The sequence below is a fragment of the Microcebus murinus genome, chromosome 12 (assembly GCF_040939455.1).
Source record: "Microcebus murinus isolate Inina chromosome 12, M.murinus_Inina_mat1.0, whole genome shotgun sequence".
Classification (NCBI taxonomy): Eukaryota; Metazoa; Chordata; class Mammalia; order Primates; family Cheirogaleidae; genus Microcebus; species Microcebus murinus.
The window spans coordinates 84,177,593-84,198,055 of NC_134115.1; the positions used below are offsets into that span (position 1 = coordinate 84,177,593).

General features: G+C 38.0%; 2 protein-coding genes across 7 annotated transcripts in view; both read right to left on the bottom strand.

Moving 5' to 3' along the window:
- GOLGA1 (golgin A1) overlaps positions 1-8,537 on the bottom strand; it is a 64,905-nt gene extending 56,368 nt beyond the window's left edge. The window contains exons 1-3 of one of the 6 annotated variants that reach the window (XM_012771879.3): positions 8,426-8,537; positions 7,556-7,605; positions 6,406-6,692 (exon numbers count right to left, since the gene is read on the bottom strand). In XM_012771879.3, coding sequence (XP_012627333.1) covers positions 6,406-6,540 — 135 coding nt within the window. In that variant the 5' untranslated portion in view covers positions 6,541-6,692; positions 7,556-7,605; positions 8,426-8,537. Of the gene's footprint in view, positions 1-6,405; positions 6,693-7,555; positions 7,606-8,367 lie in introns of all 6 variants that reach the window. The other 5 variants (XM_012771882.3, XM_076009032.1, XM_012771886.2 and 2 more) reach the window with 5 other exon arrangements.
- Positions 8,538-14,412: 5,875 nt separating this feature from the next.
- The window catches only part of SCAI (suppressor of cancer cell invasion), a 117,149-nt gene continuing 111,098 nt past the window's right edge, over positions 14,413-20,463 (bottom strand). The window contains exon 18 of the mRNA XM_012771887.3: positions 14,413-18,887. Coding sequence (XP_012627341.2) covers positions 18,741-18,887 — 147 coding nt within the window. The 3' untranslated portion in view covers positions 14,413-18,740. The remainder of the gene's footprint in view (positions 18,888-20,463) is intronic.

Genomic DNA, 20,463 nt, shown 5'->3' on the forward strand with positions numbered 1-20,463 from the left:
GTCTCTACCAAAAATAGAAATAAATTAATTGACCAACTAAAAATATATATACAAAAAATTAGCCGGGCATGGTGGCGCATGCCTGTAGTCCCAGCTACTCGGGAGGCTGAGGCAGTAGGATCGCTGAGCCCCGGAGATTGAGGTTGCTGTGAGCCAGGCTAATGCCACGGCACTCACTCTAGCCTGGGCAACAAAGTGAGACTTTGTCTCAAAAAAAAAAAAAAAAAAAAAAAATCACTTTATCTTTCCAAAGGTAAAGTTTTGGGATAAAGGGGAGAGGGTTCTTAAATAAGGGATCAAAGGCTGGTCTATGACTAAGAATCTTTCACTGGGGCTGGGCACGGTGGCTTATGCCTGTAATCCCAGCACTCTGGGAGGCTGAGGCAGGATTGCTTGAGGCCAGGAATATGAGGCTGCTGCACTCCAGCCTGAGTAACAGAGCAAGACTCTGTTTCTACGAAAAAAAACTTTTTAAATCAGCTCAGCATGGTGGCACATGCCTGTAGTTCCAGCTACTTGGGAAGCTAAGGTGGGTAGATTGCTTGAGCCCAGGTCAAGGCTGCAGTGAGCTATTATCAGGCCACTGCACTCCAGCCTGAGCAACAGAGCAAGGAAAGACCTTGTCTCTTGTTTAAAAACAAACAAACAAAAAAGCTTTCACTGATACTGATAAAGTTTCAGTATCCTCATCTATAATACCAAAGTATATCAATCTAAAGCTCTAAATTGCATCATAAGCTTTAGCTGACAATATGCATTCAATAAATCAATATATAAATAAGAAATATATTTTCCCCAATAATCCAGATTATTATTTTGGGCACTGCTTGCTATTGCTAATAAATGACTCACTTTAAAAAATTTTTAATATTTTATTATAAAATTTTTCAAAATATAGAAAAGTAGAGAGATTGGTTTAATGAACATTCTCATCTACTTTAACAATTGTTGATGCTTTCCCATATTTGTTTCATGAATTTTTATTTTGCTGAAGTAATTTAAATAGCAGACAATAGGGCATTTCATCCTCAATTATTTGATAAATATTTCTAAAAAATAAAGCCATTGTTCTTCATAGCCATAATATCATATCTAACAAAATTTTAAATGCTAATATCCAATCTTTAATCATGTTTCCCCACTTTATCCCCAAGATGTTTTTAAAGACAGTTGAACAATTCATAATTATTTACCTGTCCAGCCACTTGCCTAACCCATATTTACTGAGAGGACAGTGGATAGTTAAGAGGAGAGTTTCTGTACTCAGAAGTACAAGTTCCAGTTCCAGCTTCACCACTTACAAGCTGTAAGAACTTGGGCCAATTACTCAACCTCTCCATGCACTGGCTTCCTCATTTGCAAACTGTGATAACAAATATAATCTACCTCACAGAGCTGTGATGAGGATTGAATAAATCAATATTTGTCAAATCCCTAATACAGAGCCTGGCAGACAATTAGCTTTAATATTACATGTGTTATCTATGACTAGTTGTCTTAGTCTGTTCAGGCTGCTGTAACAAAATGCCATAAAGTTGGTGGCTTACAAACAACAGAAATTTATTTCTCATAGCCTGGAGTCTGGGAAGCCCAAGATCAAGGCACAAGCAGATTCAGTGTATAGCGAGGGCCCACTTTCTGGTTTGTCCATGGCACCTTCTAGCTGTGTCCTCACATGGTAAAAGGGGCAAGGCAGCTCTCTTGGGCTTCTCCCATTCATGAGAGTTCCTCCCTCCCTCATGACCTAATCATCTCCCAGAGGTTTCACCTACTAATGGCTTCACACTGGTGATTAACTTTCAACATATGAATTCTTGGGGGGGACACAAACATTGAGATCATAGCACTAGTAGCACAAGAAGTTGTTATGATTATTATTGTTAGTAAGACATCCTAGGTCTCAGCATTGTGCTAAGAACTAGGAATAGTAGTAAAACAAAGAGATCCTACATAATACAGCAGCAGTTATTACTAATTATGAAATGCTCACTAAGAGTCAGGCACTATGCTATGTGCTTTATACACTATGCAGAAGAGAGTTAACATTGTAGGCCTGAGACTACCATCCTTAGAAAGGTCTGCTTGTAAGGCTGGTCCTTGGCAGGCATCTAGGAACAAAGAATGGTTGATTGTGCCTAAACTGTTGGTGTGGAAAATATGGTTTATGCAGAACAACTGCTTTCCTTCTGGAGTCTGAAATTTGGGTATATAATGGGAAGAGGTACCAACAAAACCCTGGACACCAAGTCTTCAATGAGCTTCCCTGGTAGACATTTTACACATATTGTCACAACTCACTGCTGGGGAAATTACGTGTATCCTACCTAAATCCACTGAGAGAGGACTCTTAGAAGCTTGGATCTGGTTTCCTCCCAACTTTGCCACATGCACTTTTTCTCTTTGCTGATTATGTTAGGCATCTTTTCACCTAATAAATAATAGCGGTGAGGAAAACTAGATGCTGAATCTTATGAGTCCTCCTAGTGAACAATTAAACCTGGGGGTGATCTTAGGAACTCCTAATACATATACTTTCATGAAGCCCCCAGTTTAGTGGAAGAAGAGACAAACATGGAAATCATCTGTAATAATGCAGTACAACAGGTGCTATTACAAAGGTGAGCGGAAGACACGGCACCGAACAGCCAGGAGGGGTAAAGTAGTAGGGTGCTATATGTAAGGGTCAGGTTGGATCAACGGGGCTTCCTGGAAATAACATGTGAGCTGAGTCTTAAAGGATCCACAAGAGTCTGTGAGAGGAATGCAGGAGTGAAAAGGGGAGACAGAAGACATTTTAGAAAGCCTAGAGAGAAGAAACAGCATAAAACATTTGTAGGTATGAAAGAATGTGGTCGGTTCTACAAAGTGCAATAAATTCAATCTGGCTATAGCACAGCATATAGGAAAGTAGAATGAGATCAAGGTGGGCAGGTAAGCTGTGACAAGACTGTGACAGTTTACCATCACACTATAATAATGGATTTGCACTTCATCCTAAAGGTGATGGGGAAACCATCAACTTTTAAGCATTGGAGAGACATAAACAGATCTGCTTTTACAAAGATAATTTTGGGGAGCTATGGAGGCAGGGAGCCTAAATAGGCTACTGTGTTTGTCCAAGAAAGAAAGGCAGACTGAAATAAAATGGAAGTACAGGATGAGTACCCCTTATCCAAAATGCTCAGTAGCAGACGTGTTTCAGATTTCAGATTTTTTTTTTATTTTGGAATATTTGTGTATATATAATGAGATATCTTGGGGATGGGACCCAAATTTAAACAGATAATTCATTTATGTTTCATATACACCTTATGCATGAGTCATAAAGGTAATTTTATACAATATTTTTAATAATTTTGTGCATGAAACAAAATTGGTGTTAAGTACTTGTGTGTGGAATTTTCCACTTGTTGGTGCTCAAAAGTTTTGGATATTGGAGCCTTTCAAATTTCAAATTTTCAGATTAGGGACACTCAACCTTTTATCACTAGAAGATGAAGTAGAGAGGCAAATTTGAGAGACCAGAGACATTTCTAAAATGGAAGCCACAGTACATGCTGACTGATTGGACACCAAGAAGCAACAGGAGAGAAGAGCCTAAAATGCTTCCAGGGTTGCTAGCTGATGACCTGGTAGAATAAAGATGCACATCTGGAGACATAGTGAATTCCATTTTGTTCATTTAGAATTTGAGGTACTGCACAGGGAAGGAATCTATTTGGAGAAATAAATGCAGTTGGATATAGGGTATGGAGATATGGAGTGAGGATCACACTATAGTAAGTCCAAATAGATTACTTGAGAAGTCTCAAAGTATTTCCTGAATTCAGGTCAATCTTTCTATCTGCAATACATTTTAGATGAAAGACTTCATTCAGCATGTCAGCATGAAGGAAAAGCAGGATCTTCTGTTGCAGAACTCAGTATTAACACTATATCCTCCAGCCTGGTGCTCAAATGTGCACTTATATTTCCTGTTAAATATAGGAACCAATGATAATCTATATCTGGTAATCTTAATTGCTCTACCCAAATAACCTAATAGCTTCTGCCATGTAATCTGACCTAGATTCAGGGAGTATAAGAAAGGAGGAGGAAGACTCATCTGACCATGGAAACAACTCAAATGTCTATCACCAGGAGACAACAGAGATAAACTGTGACCTTTACAAATGCTGGAAACTTTACAGCAGCAAAAACAAATGAACCACAGCTTCATGTAACACGGATGCATTTTAGAACCATGTTAAATTTAGAAAAAAAAGTAAATCCAAGAAGGCTATGATATGTCTTTTTTTTTTTGAGCCAGAGTCTCGCTTTGTTGCCCAGGCTAGAGTGAGTGCCATGGCATCAGCCTAGCTCACAGCAACCTCAATCTCCTAGGCTCAAGCAATCCTGCTGTCTCAGCCTCCCAAGTAACTGGGATTACAGGCATACGCCACCATGCCCGGCTAATTTTTTCTATATATATTAGTTGGCCAATTAATTTCTTTCTATTTATAGTAGAGACGGGGTCTCGCTCTTGCTCAGGCTGGTTTCGAACTCCTGACCTCAAGCGATCTGCCCGCCTCAGCCTCCCAGAGAGCTAGGATTACAGGCGTGAGCCACCACGCCGGCTGATATGTCATTTTTATAAGTTCAAAACTAAGTTGTATTAAACAATAAATTATTTGTGAACACATACATATTTGGTAAGATATTTTAAAAAGCAAGGAAATGATAACCATAAAGTTTAGGATAGTGGTTATCTGGAGGGGAAAGAGGGAATTGGGGAGGAGTACTTAAACGGCTTCAACAGTGTTGATAACTCTTCAGATAGGTGATATATTCACTTTATGCTTTATACTCTATACACATTATACTTTACATACATTCTTTTTTTTTTTTTTTTTTTTTTTTTGAGACAGAGTCTCGCTTTGTTACCCAGGCTAGAGTGAGTGCCGTGGCGTCAGCCTAGCTCACAGCAACCTCAAACTCCTGGGCTCGAGCGATCCTTCTGTCTCAGCCTCCCGAGTAGCTGGGACTACAGGCATGCGCCACCATGCCCGGCTAATTTTTTTTTTTTATATATATCAGTTGGCCAATTAGTTTCTTTCTATTTATAGTAGAGACGGGGTCTCGCTCTTGCTCAGGCTGGTTTTGAACTCCTGACCTTGAGCAATCCGCCCGCCTCGGCCTCCCAGAGAGCTAGGATTACAGGCGTGAGCCACCGCGCCCGGCCCATACATTCTTATATATAGTATTATAAATCCTTTTGTAATAACTTTATCTAACTTAAGAGAATTCTGTCATATGCCAAAGACACACTTTAATCATTAAGCATGACATTTCCCTAACACAGCAACGTCCTCATTTTTTAAAATCTTACCAACTGCAAAGGTACTTTACAAATAATGGACATACTGTAGTCATCAGTGTCATCTTTTCATCAACTTTCTCAATAAAACAATGCACTCTGGCTAACCCTGCACTACAACTCCCAGATCTTGATAAGCAACAATGACTTAAAGTATGTATGTCTGCAGAGAAAACAGGCCCATTTTGAGAGATGAAATGTAAAAGGTGCACAAGGCATATAGACAGAAAACAGTACAAGAGGATAATGTAGAGAATATTGAAAGGCACTCAAAGAAAAATAAGGAAAAAATAAAGTACCTTAAGATTAACAAACCAAACATTAACAAAAGGTACCTCGGAGTAAGAAGAATAAGCCGTGCAGGGTCTTACACAGGAAATAAATTACAAAAGGTATAAAACAATCATACAATTTTTTTTTTTTTTGAGACAGAGTCTTGCTCTGTTGCCCAGGCTAGAGTGCCATGGCATCAACCTAGCTAATTTTTTTCTACTTTTTTTTTTTTTTTTAGAAGAGATGGGGTCTCACTTGCTCAGGCTGGTATTGAACTCCTGACTTCAAGCAACCCTCCCACCCCAGTCTCTGAGACTGCTAGGATTACAGGCACAAGCCACCGTGCTCAGCCTCAATTATGCAATTTTTTTTTTTTTTTTTTTGGAGACAGAGTCTCACTCTGTTGCCTGGGCTAGAGTGCCAGGGCAGCAGCCTAGCTCACAGCAACCTCAAACTCCTGGTCTCAAGCAATCCTCCTGCCTCAGCCTCCCGAGTAGCTGGGACTATAGGCATGCGTCACCATGCTCAGCTAATTTTTTTCCCTATGTATTTTTAGTTGGCCAATTAATTTCTTTCTATTTTTAGTAGACACGGGGGTCTCGCTTTTGCTCAGGCTAGTTTCAAACTCCTGACCTTGAGCGATCCACTTGCCTCAGCCTCTCAGAGTGCTAGGATTACAGGCATGAGCACTGCACCCGGCCCCAATCATGCAATTTTAAAAGAAATATTTATTGAAAGGATTCTTTGCATAATTATTTTAAAACAAAGATACTTACAAAGTCATCTCCTGAGTCAGCTCCCATAGAGGCAACAGATTCCTTGCTCACCGACCGTGGGATCCTAGTAGCACCTCCTGGCCTCTGAGCAACAGCAGTCTCTTCTGCAATTTTCTTCTTTAGTTTTGCAAACATTTTTGCTGTGTGGCTATCCTGCACAGATAACCAGCACTCAGTAGTCCTTAGGCCAGGGAACAGGATTCAGACACTGCTGCCTAAAAAGTTTGACATCCAAGCTAGCTGCAGTCCCACTTAAATGTGGGCCAAGGGTTATGGCAACACAGTATCTATAAATTAGATCAAAGAAACAGCTCTAAGTTAAACACTAGAAAGATTTCACATCTGAGCTGCTATGTTTAGTTTCAAAATTAAGTTTCATAACTTACATGGACACTTAATAGAACACAATTACTAAACGATTAAAAAGCACTGAAGTGCTTCATGTGCACATACAAATGAGGAAATCCAGTCTCTAGGAGGTGAATTAATCTGCCAAAGATTGTGTGAGTAATTGGCAGGGCTGGTATTTGAACACAGAAGTCTGTGATTCACAAATCTTTACATTTTTATTATACCATGTTGGCTATAGTATATGACACATTTGGTAAAATTTCCCAAGGCAAAAAACATTAACATCACATAATCATGACTTAATACTTTTAAATGGTTCCCTGTAAATTAAACTACAGTTTAGTGCTTTTTTAAAAAAGCTGAAGGCAAAAACATATATAACTCAATATGGGAGAAAGATGTAACATTCTAATGTTCCAGGATGGTTTGCAATCATCTGTTCCCTAGAAAAAAGCAGGCAAGCCAAACAACTGTACTGTATCAGATATCCTTAAACTTTCCCTGGAGATGCTGTGTGGTTTTCTTTGAGTTTGATAAAAATTACCTAAAATCACAATTTCTTTTCTTCAGATGTTTGACATTGTCTTGATATTCAACATAAGATTCAAATACATCTTCCTTCCAAAGGTGTATGAAATACTAATATCCTGGTCCCAACCTTTACTTTCCACGTTTTGTGGAGGACACCTAAGCTCTGATCTAAGATCTAAAAATGACTTCTTACCACTTCAGATTATCCACTAAGACTCTAAAATCTTTCAAAAACTTTACATTCAATGCCTGTAAACCACTTACTCACCTGGCTTATCTACTAGATTTAAAACAGTCTGGAGGTCAAAGCATTCTGTCCTGCATGAAGACAAAGATAAAATGCGCTGGATATTTCTTTTCAAATGTAAGGCTAACATGTTAGTTGGAGGTAGGGGCTAGAAACAGAGGAAGAGGAGGGAGAGAGAATTAAGTGGGGGAAGAAAACCTGTCACAACTCGCAGTGAACTCCCCTAACCCTGGTCTGCTATGAATTTGTGATTCGCCTAAGAGCTTCACTTACAGGCACAAAGAATAGAATCGCTCACTGTAGTAGGTGCCTAAACTCACTCTCCTTGGGAACCCTGTGCGAAACAATTTGAATGAGATTAAGGTTTCCCGGGGCCAGTATTTACTTCTCAGTTGTTTCTCACACTCACACACTGTTTACGTGGCCAGACCCTGGGCTGTCTGGTCACGGAGCCTTGGTTCTCACTCAGTTGCTGAGAAAAAGGCAGGGAGAATTGGGTAAAAGACAAGACGCCTAAAGCCCAGGGAGGCAGACAGGTACCTGCCATGGCAGTTTGGATCTCACTCCCTCAGACTCCCTCCAGCCGCGCCCGTGCTTGGACAGTCAAAGAAAGGAAGGATTCAACATCTCTTTCATGTGACAGAAGGAAAACTGAGCCCCAAAGAGGAGGTGCGACTTGTCCAAGGTCGCGCAGGGAGGAATCCTGGAACCCCAGACTCCAGACTTCCAGGCCGGGGCAGCCCGCCTCCGCCCCTACTCGCCCTTACAGGACCCCGGAACGCCCCCCGCCTTGGGTCTTAGGCAACCCCGACCGGGCCGCTTTGGGGACAGACCAAGGCCAGCGGGAGAATGAGGGGTCTGCTCGCATTCCCAGAGTCCCGGCCCGCGCACCTGCCGCTCTCCGGGCAGCCAGCAGAGCCCCGCCTCCGGGGCCTCTCGTGAGAGCCAGCCCGCGTCACCAGCCCCCACGGCCGGCCGGCGAGCGGAGCAGCGACCCGGAACCGCATATACCCCGCGCGCCGGAAGTGACTGTGCGGAGGGTTGTCGCCTCCACGCTTGTGCGCCTGCGCGCGACCTGCGCGGCGGCGGCGCGAGCCTCCGGACGGCAGTTGGGCCGGAAAGACGGAGGGCGCGGAGGCCTGGTAGGGCGCTCTCTCAGGCCGGCTGGCCACGTCAGCGAGCGGCCAGAGCCGCAGGTGACGACTTGGTTACCAAGGCCTATCCTTTTCCTTCTCCCCTCCAGCTCCCACAGGAGCGTGTACGGAGCGGGAGAAGTGGTACGAGCCTCGTGGCAAAAGGGAAAGAACGCAGTCGGAGCCGCGGGCCCCGGTGTGCTTTGCTGCTGGGTAGAAACCCGGGGCCTACTCCCACGTAGGCTGGGCTGAAAAAAAAAAAAGAAAGAAAGAAAAAAACCCAGGTAGTGGCTGCGCGGGTTAGCCAAGCGCTAACCGCGCCTCCCGATCCCGCTGTACCTGACGCAGGCATCTTGTCACTGTGTGATCCGGGGAACTCTGTTCCTCCCTCCTCACACACAAGCCGGTGGCTCCAGAAACTGGGACCTTGCGCACTGTGACTAGTGGTTCAACTTTGGCGCCCATGATCTACTGAAGATGATAGGTATTAATATCACAGCCTATTACACGTGTAATGTACAGCCGAAAAAGTTTCCAGAACCACATCCTTGTAATATAATGCACTCTGATAAATTGCATCTCATTTAAAAACACTCTGGTGGCTGCCCACTATTAACTTTACAATCCACTAATGGGCCACCTCCTTTTCACAACGTCCAAAGAGGAAAAACTGTCTTATTCAAAGTCACAGGACAGCTGGGCGTGGTGGCTCACGCCTGTAATCTTAGCACTCTGGGAGGCAGAGGATCGCTTGAGGTCAGGAGTTCTAGATCAACCTGAGCAAGATTGAGATCCCCGTTTATTAAAAAAAAAAGTCACAGTGCTAATTAGAAGCCTAAGTCGGGACTCAGGACTCCTCAAGGCCAAGTCAGTCATTCCATGTTGAAGGAACTCTAGTTCCAGCCCCCAGACCCAACACCAGCCCAAGGGTAAGGGGGATTATACCTGATTCTTCAACAACTCTGCTGTGTTCCAGTCCTGACCACCAGGGCAGGGAAAAACCAAAATCAGGGCTAAAAACTAAATTTACTAAGAGAATAAGCACTAAATCCATAACCCATAAGTAGTTTAATGCCTTTTGGGTATTATCTGAAAAAAAGCAAGCCCTAACAGTGTAGCACTTAATTTGTCAACAATACTGAAGAATACCAAAAACTTTAAGCAAATAACGTTTATTTTTATATTGATGATACACTTAATATATACGTGGATTCAAGATACAAAAATTCATTTACATGAGTTCACACCTGATGAATGTAGTCACATTCCTAGAGAACATTTATCAATGCAAAAATGTCTTTAATACACTGACAAAATCAAATATTCTGTAATCTCATTATTCAATAAACATCAAACAACGTTTAACTTTCCATTTCTAGTATTTAAGTGCCCTCAAGGTGGTAGGCACTGTATAACAAAAGAAAACATTGGAAAGCATACTGAATCCGCTCTGCAGAATCACAGTGTTTACTCTGAAATTCATTTAGTGAAGTAGTGAAAGGCTATCTTTTATGACAAATCACATATCACACAAGTCAAAAGTGATGAACTCAAGAAAATAAAATGTTTCAAGACTTCTCAATTTCTAAAATCTATGAAGTATTAACCATAACAGACAAGGCAGGAAAAGGCTGCTGGAAAGTAACAAAACAAAAACCATCTTTGTTTAAGAGAATGTATGGCTTAAGCAATTTAGAAACACAATGGACAAGAATTTTACAATACCACAAATGTTCAAGTCAAATTATATTGACAACATAATTATCCCCCTTAGTCACTGGTAGTAAATAACCCCTTCAAAATTTATTCTACTGATAACACATAAAAACTAATGAATCTAAAGTTTGGTGTCTAATAGGTAGGGCTGAGTTCATAGCTTTTGTTCTAAAGTATTAACCCACAATACCCAAATTTTAATACAAATGAACAACACTATGTTTCAAGGATTACAGTGATTTGTGAATAGCTAGGCAACCAAATAGCTTCATTGTTCGCAGGACATATTAGCAGCACTTGGATAGGAATTGTTACATGAAAATTATTGTGCTTCAGTCTCTTGAGGAGAGCTAATAAATATACCTCTATAATCCCTATAGTGTTACAATTCTATAACATTTCAGTTACAGACGAGCACAATTTTTAAAAAATATTTCACACCACTAGAAAATCAAGGAATTATATCTTTCAAATGTAATTACTGCTATGATTTAAACAAGTGCATTTCTGCCTAATATTCATAATGTAGACAATATGTTCACCATTATTTTCAGGGGAAAAAGACAAACATAACTTATTTTAACTCCTATGTGATTATCTTAACCTTTAGCTATAATTTGAATAATAAAGGAAATTCAACCTTACAATGGAAACTGCTTAGAGAAAATAATAAAATGGCCTGAAATTACAACAATCTTTAGAGCAAAGCAAAAAATGATTTATAACTGCTTCATCTGATTCAATGAGTAATGAAACCACCATTTATGCCGGGGCTAGATGATGAAGATAACCCATATGGATAAATTCTTTCACTTGTAAACTCTACTATGAAAATGTTAGGACATTTTATCTGCGTTTCCTATTATTTAAGACTTTTCTACCTCAACTGAAAGGATCCTCCAAAATAAAGGTCTCTCTGATTGTTGAACAAGTTTTATTAAAATCAAGCAAACAAAAAAAAAAAAGTTGGAGAACTAGCCATGTGATATATGTGGCAAAAGGAATGCATCAAGATAACTATAAAAAGCCACAAAAATCACATTGTAAATTATTTTACTAAACCAATAGGTCTTTTTAATGATATAATAAAGAACAGTTTAAAAAAAATTCTTCAGGAAATAGTAATAAAAATTCTTATTGCGATAAAACACTTTAAGCAATTTTTTCTTGAATATTTTTAATATTCCACAATACTTGCTTTAATTTAGAAAAGCAATTAACAGCATGCAAAGGAGGATGGGAATAAGATTTGAAAAATACAGTGGTTATTTCTCTATGGTTTGGAAGTATTTACTTTGGGATCATTACATATGATCATTTCATATTTTATAATGGTTACTTATATTGATCTCATGTTTGAGAAAATGTATGGTTCAAATTGTAATGTTGTCAAATCTAAATTTTCAATCATGGACAAGTACACATTCACAACAGCTTCAAAAGAGAAAAGAATATTAGTACCTAACATAAAATTTTAAATATTATTTACTGCAGATCTATAAGGCTAGCCATAATTCCATACCTCATTCTGAAAGTGATATAATAACTTGGCCTATTAACTTTCATTCCATAAGCCCATGAAAAAAGTAAAAATCTGAAACTGGAAATTATCAATTTTAATAAACAATATTACACCTAAAAAGATGATTGTCTTAGGATATAGACTAGAATTGTCCACCAAAATAGGAAAAATATTCCCAACTTATAGTCTGTTCTATGACCAAATTTAAGCTTAAGTGAATCTGTAGTTTGTAATATAATGTACTTCAAACTATTAAAAAACTCTGAATCTACTGTTCAAATACGTTTAAAAATCACACTGCTTACAGAAGTCTGATAACTATTTAAAAAGTAATTTTAAAAACCACAACAGAAATTAACAAAAATATTTTAAAATTAAGAAATGGTGCTTCAATCAGTGATTAAATAACAATATTATGTAAAAATGGAATTCCTCTCAAAAGTCAATATTACACCAAACTAATAAGTGAAAAATACCAATTTTAGCTTAAGAAAACATTTCATATTTACAGAATTCCAAAGGAAATATTTCTATGGCACCAGCAAACTAGTTATACTTAATTTATCTTTACCCAAAGTGGACCCCCCCCCATCATCCTGATACTCTTCCTACTAATAGGTGATTGATTCCATTCACACATCAATTATTTTCCCTTAAACATAAGGCATGCTTAAATAAGTGTTTCTGTTCAAAATCAATAGCTGGGACATAGTGTAATATTATGCTTTGAAATTCTAGTTTGAGGAAGATGAATTGCTTTGCTTTTCCCCCCCCTTTTAAGTGGTCCCGGGATCCAGGAAAGACTGGGAGGTACTGTATGAATAGGTGTAAAAAGTATCAATGTATAAGAGTGCAGGAGGATGGGGGGAAAGACTGGGTTTTCTCAACAGTTCTTACCTTATTCAACTGCAAAGTTACTGGCTTTATACCTGTCAGGGTCAGAGTATTACCAATTGCACTTTTTATTGTTGCTTCTCTCCTCAAATTAATGTCCATATGGAGCCTGAGTCAGTTCCATGAATTTTAAGTAACATAATATTGGTTCTACCACTCTCAAATTGCAAAAAAAAAAAAAAAAAAAAAAATGATTTGGTTACTCAAACAACAGAAACATCTGATCCTATGGACATTTTCACTGATTTTGGGGAAATAACACATTACTAAATTTTAATATTATTCAAGAAAAAGGCTATTATTTTAAAATTTAATACCGTAATTGAAAAGTGTTATGAATAGTTGGCTGTTTTATAAAAATACAACCAAGTGGCAAATATAACATTTTGGGGGTGATAAAACTGACTCCTGAACTAATTTCTCTATTTCAAGATAATTTAATGTTGGACCAGGGAGTTAATCTTCTGAAGAATAATGAGGTAAAAAGTTGCTTTGCAGTTATATTTTATCATGCAAAATAGCCTCTATTTAATTTCTGCAGTGAATGTATTCAATGTATATTAAACATCTCCTACACCCTTTCATGCAAATACACATGTCAACTGATGACCGGAGTAATCGAACATTGATACTCATTGATAATCCATAGGTTCACAAACTGGCACTGCACATATTTACTATTCTCTCATCCTCCCCAACCATACCATCCTTGGGAGAGGTTTGAAGGCCCAGATTTTTATAGCACACCATGCATCTATTATTAAGAATTCTACTTCATGTGTGAATATATCATCAACTTGCAGAACACAAGTGGTCTCACAGAGACACAGCAATATAACTGGAGGCATTTTATTCACTGGAAGCATTTTCTCAGATTAGCATACTCATCTTTGATATGAGATTCCAATAAGAAAAATCTATGGTCGGAAATGCCAAGACAGAACTAAATTAATCACAGCTGCTGCAAATATACAGATTAACAACCTCAATAAATCCTACTCTACTTTGGTTAGGCCTTCCCTTAGCTAATGCCCCCTTTTCTGCCTCACAGAGACATATATAAAAAGAGGCGCACTGACAAAAAAACTGTTCCAAAATTAAAATTTAGTATCAGGTATAGAAATGACAACTGGGAACGTATTTCCCCCATTTAATAGACATTTTGCTAACTATTTTTAAATGTGATCAAAGTATCTTTTCCCATAGACCCTTGATTAGGTCCCAATATAAATAATTTACTACTGAGTAATAATACTCAAATATGGGTCAAGAAAATAAAGGACTAATATAGCTTAAGAATCTGCTGGTGTCTCATTTTCACATACTTAGGTTTTTCGGTTTTGTACCGCTAATTTGTCATTTTAAATAAAAATTTGCAGATGATTTTAAAGCTAACAATGTCCAGCTTTCTGTTAAGATCTTCATATTCTAATTTCAACTCCAAATCAGGCCATTTTATCCAAACACAAGCCCCTCAAAATAGAAGCTCATGAATGAGATACACTCACAATCTAATTACAGCAGCATGAACAATGCCACTAGGATGTCCTCACAGAACTTAAATAAATTCAGCCCACAATGGGTATGGGTATATAATATACACATACTGTATCATTGCATACCAATATATTTACAAATATGTACACATATATACAAAAAGTATACACAGATTGCATTTAGCATCACAAAAATATACATATGCTATTACAAATCAAATAAGAATTTCAAATAAATAAAGTCAACAAAAGAGCCCTCAATGAAAATACCCTTAATATTCTCCAAACATACACACAGGAACATATACACCCAAAATATCACCAGAAGATTGATAGCATTCATATTCATATCAAATCTTTTACTCACTTAGGATGAGCAGGTGGCTCTGAATCACCAGCAGTGGCCAAGTTAGCAGACTTTGGCACCTTACTACATTTCCATTCCAGAATGTTCTCTGTATATCAGGCTGATAACAAGTCCCCATAACTATATATACAAGATTTTTCGCCAGGGTCCAAACTACTTCTCAGAGACAGAATGTTACTAATCACACAGGTCAGAGATTAAAGTTGGAGAAGAATGTTAAAGTTATATAATTAATACATAAATCTGATTTGTCACTTGTCCCCTTACCTTGACTAAATTCAGTACAATTACCACCTAATCTGGTTCAGGGGATTCTATTGCACCAAGAAAATGAAGAGCAGTAGCTAGAAGTGTGTGTGCTGGGGGTAGGGTGGGGGGTGAAACCCAGATTTATATTAGGAAAATTTCAGCCACAACTGGATTGCACTTTGCTTCTATAATCTTGAAATATTTCAATTTGGTAAAAATATAAAGGGTACAATAAATTCTGTGCTTTGAGGGGTTATGATAGCACCACTTTCTAGGATAAACACATACACACACACACACACACACACACAGAGGAAGAATACATCCTGGCTAAAATAAAAGATAAAATGACTGACTTATGAATTTTTATAATTAATAAGAATTTGCTAGGGCTGACTGATTCACTGGTTTCAAAATTGATACAGAAAAAATTACCATAAGCTTTTGTGCCAAAATATAAATCTCTATTTTTTTCTTGTTTATTATTAAACATTTTTTTGTCTGTTATAGAACATTTTCTTGTTCATTCTAGAAAGCAGTCTGAGCTTTCAGTAGAGAAGACTGGGCTGAGATTAGGAGATATGAGTTTTAGTTCTAGCTTTTATCACTTTGAATAGCTTTTTGGGTCTCAGCTTTCTTTTCTGTAAAATTGGGAAGATAGTTGCTTCACCAACTTCAGAAATATATATATAACAAAAGGGAAAAGTCCATTGTGCTTCATTTTGTTTTGTGTATAACTGACTTCTTGTAATGTTACACTTTTTATTTTGTTTACAGTGATCTTAAGGGAGATGAGAGACTGCATCAGAAGCTCCAGGGAGAGTTTGTGCAACTTGAAAACAGAAAAGTCCTCTTTCCCATTGTTTTGCTTCATTTTTCATTCTAAGATTTAAATGTTTATGAATTCTAAAATTAAATAAATAGAGTTTAACATTTTTATAAAGGAGGTACTGGTATGCATTTAGAAAAATGAGATTGTTTGCTACTGTCTCCTCAAGCCCATTGGGTGATTGTCCTTTTACATTTCTTCTTCCTCGATTAAAGTAATACTTTCAAATGTAGAAGCTGGGTGAAAGATACGAGAAGCGTTCATTAAACTCTGTGTATGTTTAAAACTTTCATGACAAAAGGTAAAGAAAAACAAACACAAAGTGTTTGTGCAAATGTGACCTTCCCAATGAACCCTAACCTGATGACTATTTTTTCTTTCTTTCTTTTTTAGAGACGGGTCTCACTATGTTGCCAAGGCAGGCCTCAAACTCTGGGTTCAAGTAATCCTCTTGTCTCAGTCTCCCAAGTAGCTGGGACTACAGGGCACACCACTGCAACCAGCTTAATCAATCTGTTAAATATTGTTCTTCTCTCAAAAAAGGATCTTTCTTATCATCCCACCTTTTCTCCATCCTACTTCTTCATCCTAACATAAATTTAATTACTCATATTTATTGCCTTATTCTTTCTACTATAATACAATGTAAACTTCATGATCACCAAGATTTTTAAGTCTACTTTGTCCGCATCCCCAGTGCCCAGAAGAAAATCTAGAGTATAGTGGTTGTTCGACACACATTTTGTTTAAGGCATAAATGAAACAATCATTTAGGATTTTCTCTCACAGTTTTCCTCTCTTTGAAGATTCAAGATCCCTTCAGTCCCCTCCCAGTAAGGAACTGCACTACTATCTATCCTAGTTGTGATTTCTAAGATCCCTTGTTGTTAGACAACCATGTTTTTAATCATAAAAGCTCTAATTTCTTCAGGCGAAGTCTTTCTCTGAACTAGTTTCTAAAACAGCTAAGTGGGTCCTAGATATTTTCTTGAAAAAAATCTAAGTAAATACGATCTAGAAAAGAAAATGTTACGTACTCTAAAATCAGGATAACTAGTTTTCCTACGCCAAGGGTAGGAAAATCAATATTTTTGGAAACAGATCCAAATTATAAAATCGTAGAGTTGAAAAGGACCTCAGGCCAATCCCTTCATTTTACAGATGAGAACACTAACAAGCAAAGACATGAAGACACTTGTCAAAAGGCATAACACTAGTTACCAAGAAAGCCAGGATTAGAACTCAGGTCTCCTAGTTCTCAGACCAGTGTTCTTTATGCTTAACAGGTGATGATAAAGCTCAGGACAATAAATATTATTTTAAACACCAGAGAACAGGAAAATATGTGTTGGTGGCAGTATATCTGGCACAGGACTTCAGGGGAATTGAAACAAAAGGTCAGATAACTAAAAACAGTCTATTGCTGTAGTTCAGATGAACACTGTTATGAAAGGAAAGCTATGAAGTTTATTAATGTACTAAAAAAAAGGAATGCAGTCTTTATCTGAAAATGAAAGCAACCAGCTAGCAAAGAAACTATTTCAAAGAACAAAAATAAATTTTAAAACTAAACAAAACACTCCAAAGTCCCCAAACCCAAGAACAATAACTTTCAGACTTCAGATGAAAAATTGAATGGGAATAATTTAGACCCAAATTAGTCTCACCAGAAATGAAAAACCAAGTTAAATATTATAGAAAATTTCCCTGGTGACATAGGAAAGAAACGCCAAAAACAATCACGTCATTTCCCCCAGGACTGATGGGTAGAATGTGAGCCTGCACAGAAAATTAGGTAGAAGCCTTTCATTCACAGATTTCAGAACTAGAATGCTGTGCAAGAAAAAAAAAAAAAAGTGGGGGAGGACTTCATAGGTAGGGACTGAAATTATGAAGGGGATGACAGGGAAGAAACCCACAAAGATCTTTATGTTAAACACTGAGTACTATTTAAAATAATAAATTTGTGCATGACTATAAAATACTAAATACAAGGAGTTTTAACAAATCTTATTTCCAAATTGTCCATGCAAAACCAACTTACATTTGCAGTTTCATAATAGCCAGTTACCCCAACCTAAATTAATAAAATCTCTGACTTTTAAGTCTCATAAATTTGAGCTAGGCAAAAAGATTAAGAACTCTGTACTTTTTGTCACAGAGGTCAATCCAGACAGTCTTTAAACTTGATCTCATAAGCTAAGAGTTTAAACAGAATTCCAACTGAAGACACTGTCTTATGAAACCAACAACCTGATTTTTTTGACTGAAATATTTAAGTGTTTCTTTTCTCATTTCCATCATTCGAAGACTACAAAGAAAACAAAACATGTAAACAAATCTCATGAAAACACAGGACTCACACATTCCAAGTAATATTTGTCATCTTAAGCCCCCAATTAAGTACCTAGCTTTTAGATGCAAATCAATCTTACATGGTTTCTGAAATTGACAGTACTTAAAAAAGGATTTCAAGATCTGTCCTGATCATGCTTCATGGAATCACACATTTTTCTACCAACTAACTTGGAATGAAAAGAAATATTATGAAAGGACTCTGTTCTTGATTTTCAACAGTCCATGGTGGCTAGTTTCATCATTATGAATAATTACATATTTTCCAAACCCAGACTTTTAACTTATCTCCAAGTATAAGAGTTGGATTTACCTCATTATACAAAAATAAATGATTTATTCCTCTCAGGGTGAGAATGGTGACTATTTAACCTTATAAGATTAGATGTTGAAGGTAAGTATCTATACCTCAAAATCAAAAAATAAAAATTCCAAGATTAGTTGAGATTTTAAAAGACCTGAAAGATTGCATTTTAAAAGTTACCCTAAAAGTTTGAACCTTTTTTTCAGTTTGTTTTTAAAATGGTGGTCCTAAATTAAAAAATAAAAACTACGTAACACCACTATGTGTCTGTTATCACATTAGAAAACTGCACCATTTAAAATCTGTGGAAAATGAAAAATTGTTTCAAGAGAATTTTTCTTTTAATAGTCATCTATGGTATTCTCAAAGAACACGTTTCGAACATCCAGAATGGATGCTAATTCCAAAATGTGCTTCTGGAGATGAGGATTCTCTACTGTTTCATCCCTTGGCAGTTGTGGATATGATTCTGGATAATTTCGTGTTTCCTGATAGACAAAAAAGAGAAAAGTCAATTTTTGTAGTCTAATGAGAGAAAATTTTATACAACATTGGTACAGCATTAAGGAGCAATTTAATATATATTTTTTTCCTTTATATTGGTGTGATTCTTTTTTTTTTTTTTTTGAGACAGAGTCTCGCTTTGTTGCCCAGGCTAGAGTGAGTGCCGTGGTGTCAGCCTAGCTCACAGCAACCTCAAACTCCTGGGCTCAAGCGATCCTCCTGCCTCAGCCTCCCGAGTAGCTGGGATTACAGGCACGCGCCACCATGCCCGGCTAATTTTATATATATATATTAGTTGGCCAATTAATTTCTTTCTATTTTTATAGTAGAGACAGGGTCTCGCTCAGGCTGGTTTTGAACTCCTGACCTTGAGCAATCCGCCCGCCTCGGCCTCCCAGTGTGCTAGGAGGTGTGATTCTTTTTTTAAAAAAAAAATTTGTTTTAGGCCGGGCACAGTGGCTCACGCCTATAATCCTAGTACTCTGGGAGGCCAAGGCGGGTAGATTGCTTGAGGTTAGGAGTTCAAAACCGGCCTGGGCAAGAGCGAGACCCCATCTCTACTATAAATAGAAAGAAATTAATTGACCAACTAAAAAATACATACATATACATAAGAATTAGTCGGGCATGGTGGCGCATGCCTGTTGTCCCAGCTACTTGGGAGGCTGAGGCAGTAGGATCGCGTGAGCACAGGAGACTGAGGTTGCTGTGGGCTAGGCTGATGCCACAGCACTCACTCTAGCCTGGGCAACAAAGTGAGACTCTGTCTCAAAAAAAAAAAAAATTTGTTTCAGAGATGGAGTCTTGCTATTCTGCCAAGGCTTGTCTTGAACTCCAGGGCTCAAGCAATACTCCCACTTCAGCCTCCCAAAACTTTGGGATTACAGGTGTGAGCCACTGGACCTGGCCTATATTGGTATGATTCTTACTGGTAATATATTTGTTGAATAATGAATTGCTGACATTTGACCATTTTGTCCTCTAAAAATGACAATTTCACAAGGTTCAACTTAATATATTCATTTAGTGAGTTATTCCACAATGATTACTGAAGCTTATTGTTGCTATGCACTATATTGTATCATGTGGAAACCTTAAAAATTCATGCTTCCTGGGGGAAATCCTAGCACATAGAGAAAGTCAACAATTATCTGTTAAATGAATACATAGTTGTTGCATTGCAAATGAACATGAGGGAAAGACACAAAAAGCACAAATTACGCAGTTGCTCACGCCTGTAATCCTAGCACTCTGGGAGGCCGAGGCAGGCGGATTGCTTGAGGTCAGGAGTTCGAAACCAGCCTGAGCAAGAGCGAGACCCAGTCTCTACTAAAAAAAAAAAATGGAAACAAATTAATTGGCCAACTAAAAATAAATACAAAAAATTAGCTAGGTGAGATGGTGTGTGCCTATAGTCTCAGCTATTCGGGAGGCCGAGGAAGAAGGATTGCTTAAGCCTAGGAATTTGAGGTTGCTGTGAGCTAGGCTAACACACCACAGCACTCTAGCCCGGGCAACAGCGTGAGACTCTGTCCCAAAAAAAAAAAAAAAAAAAAAAAA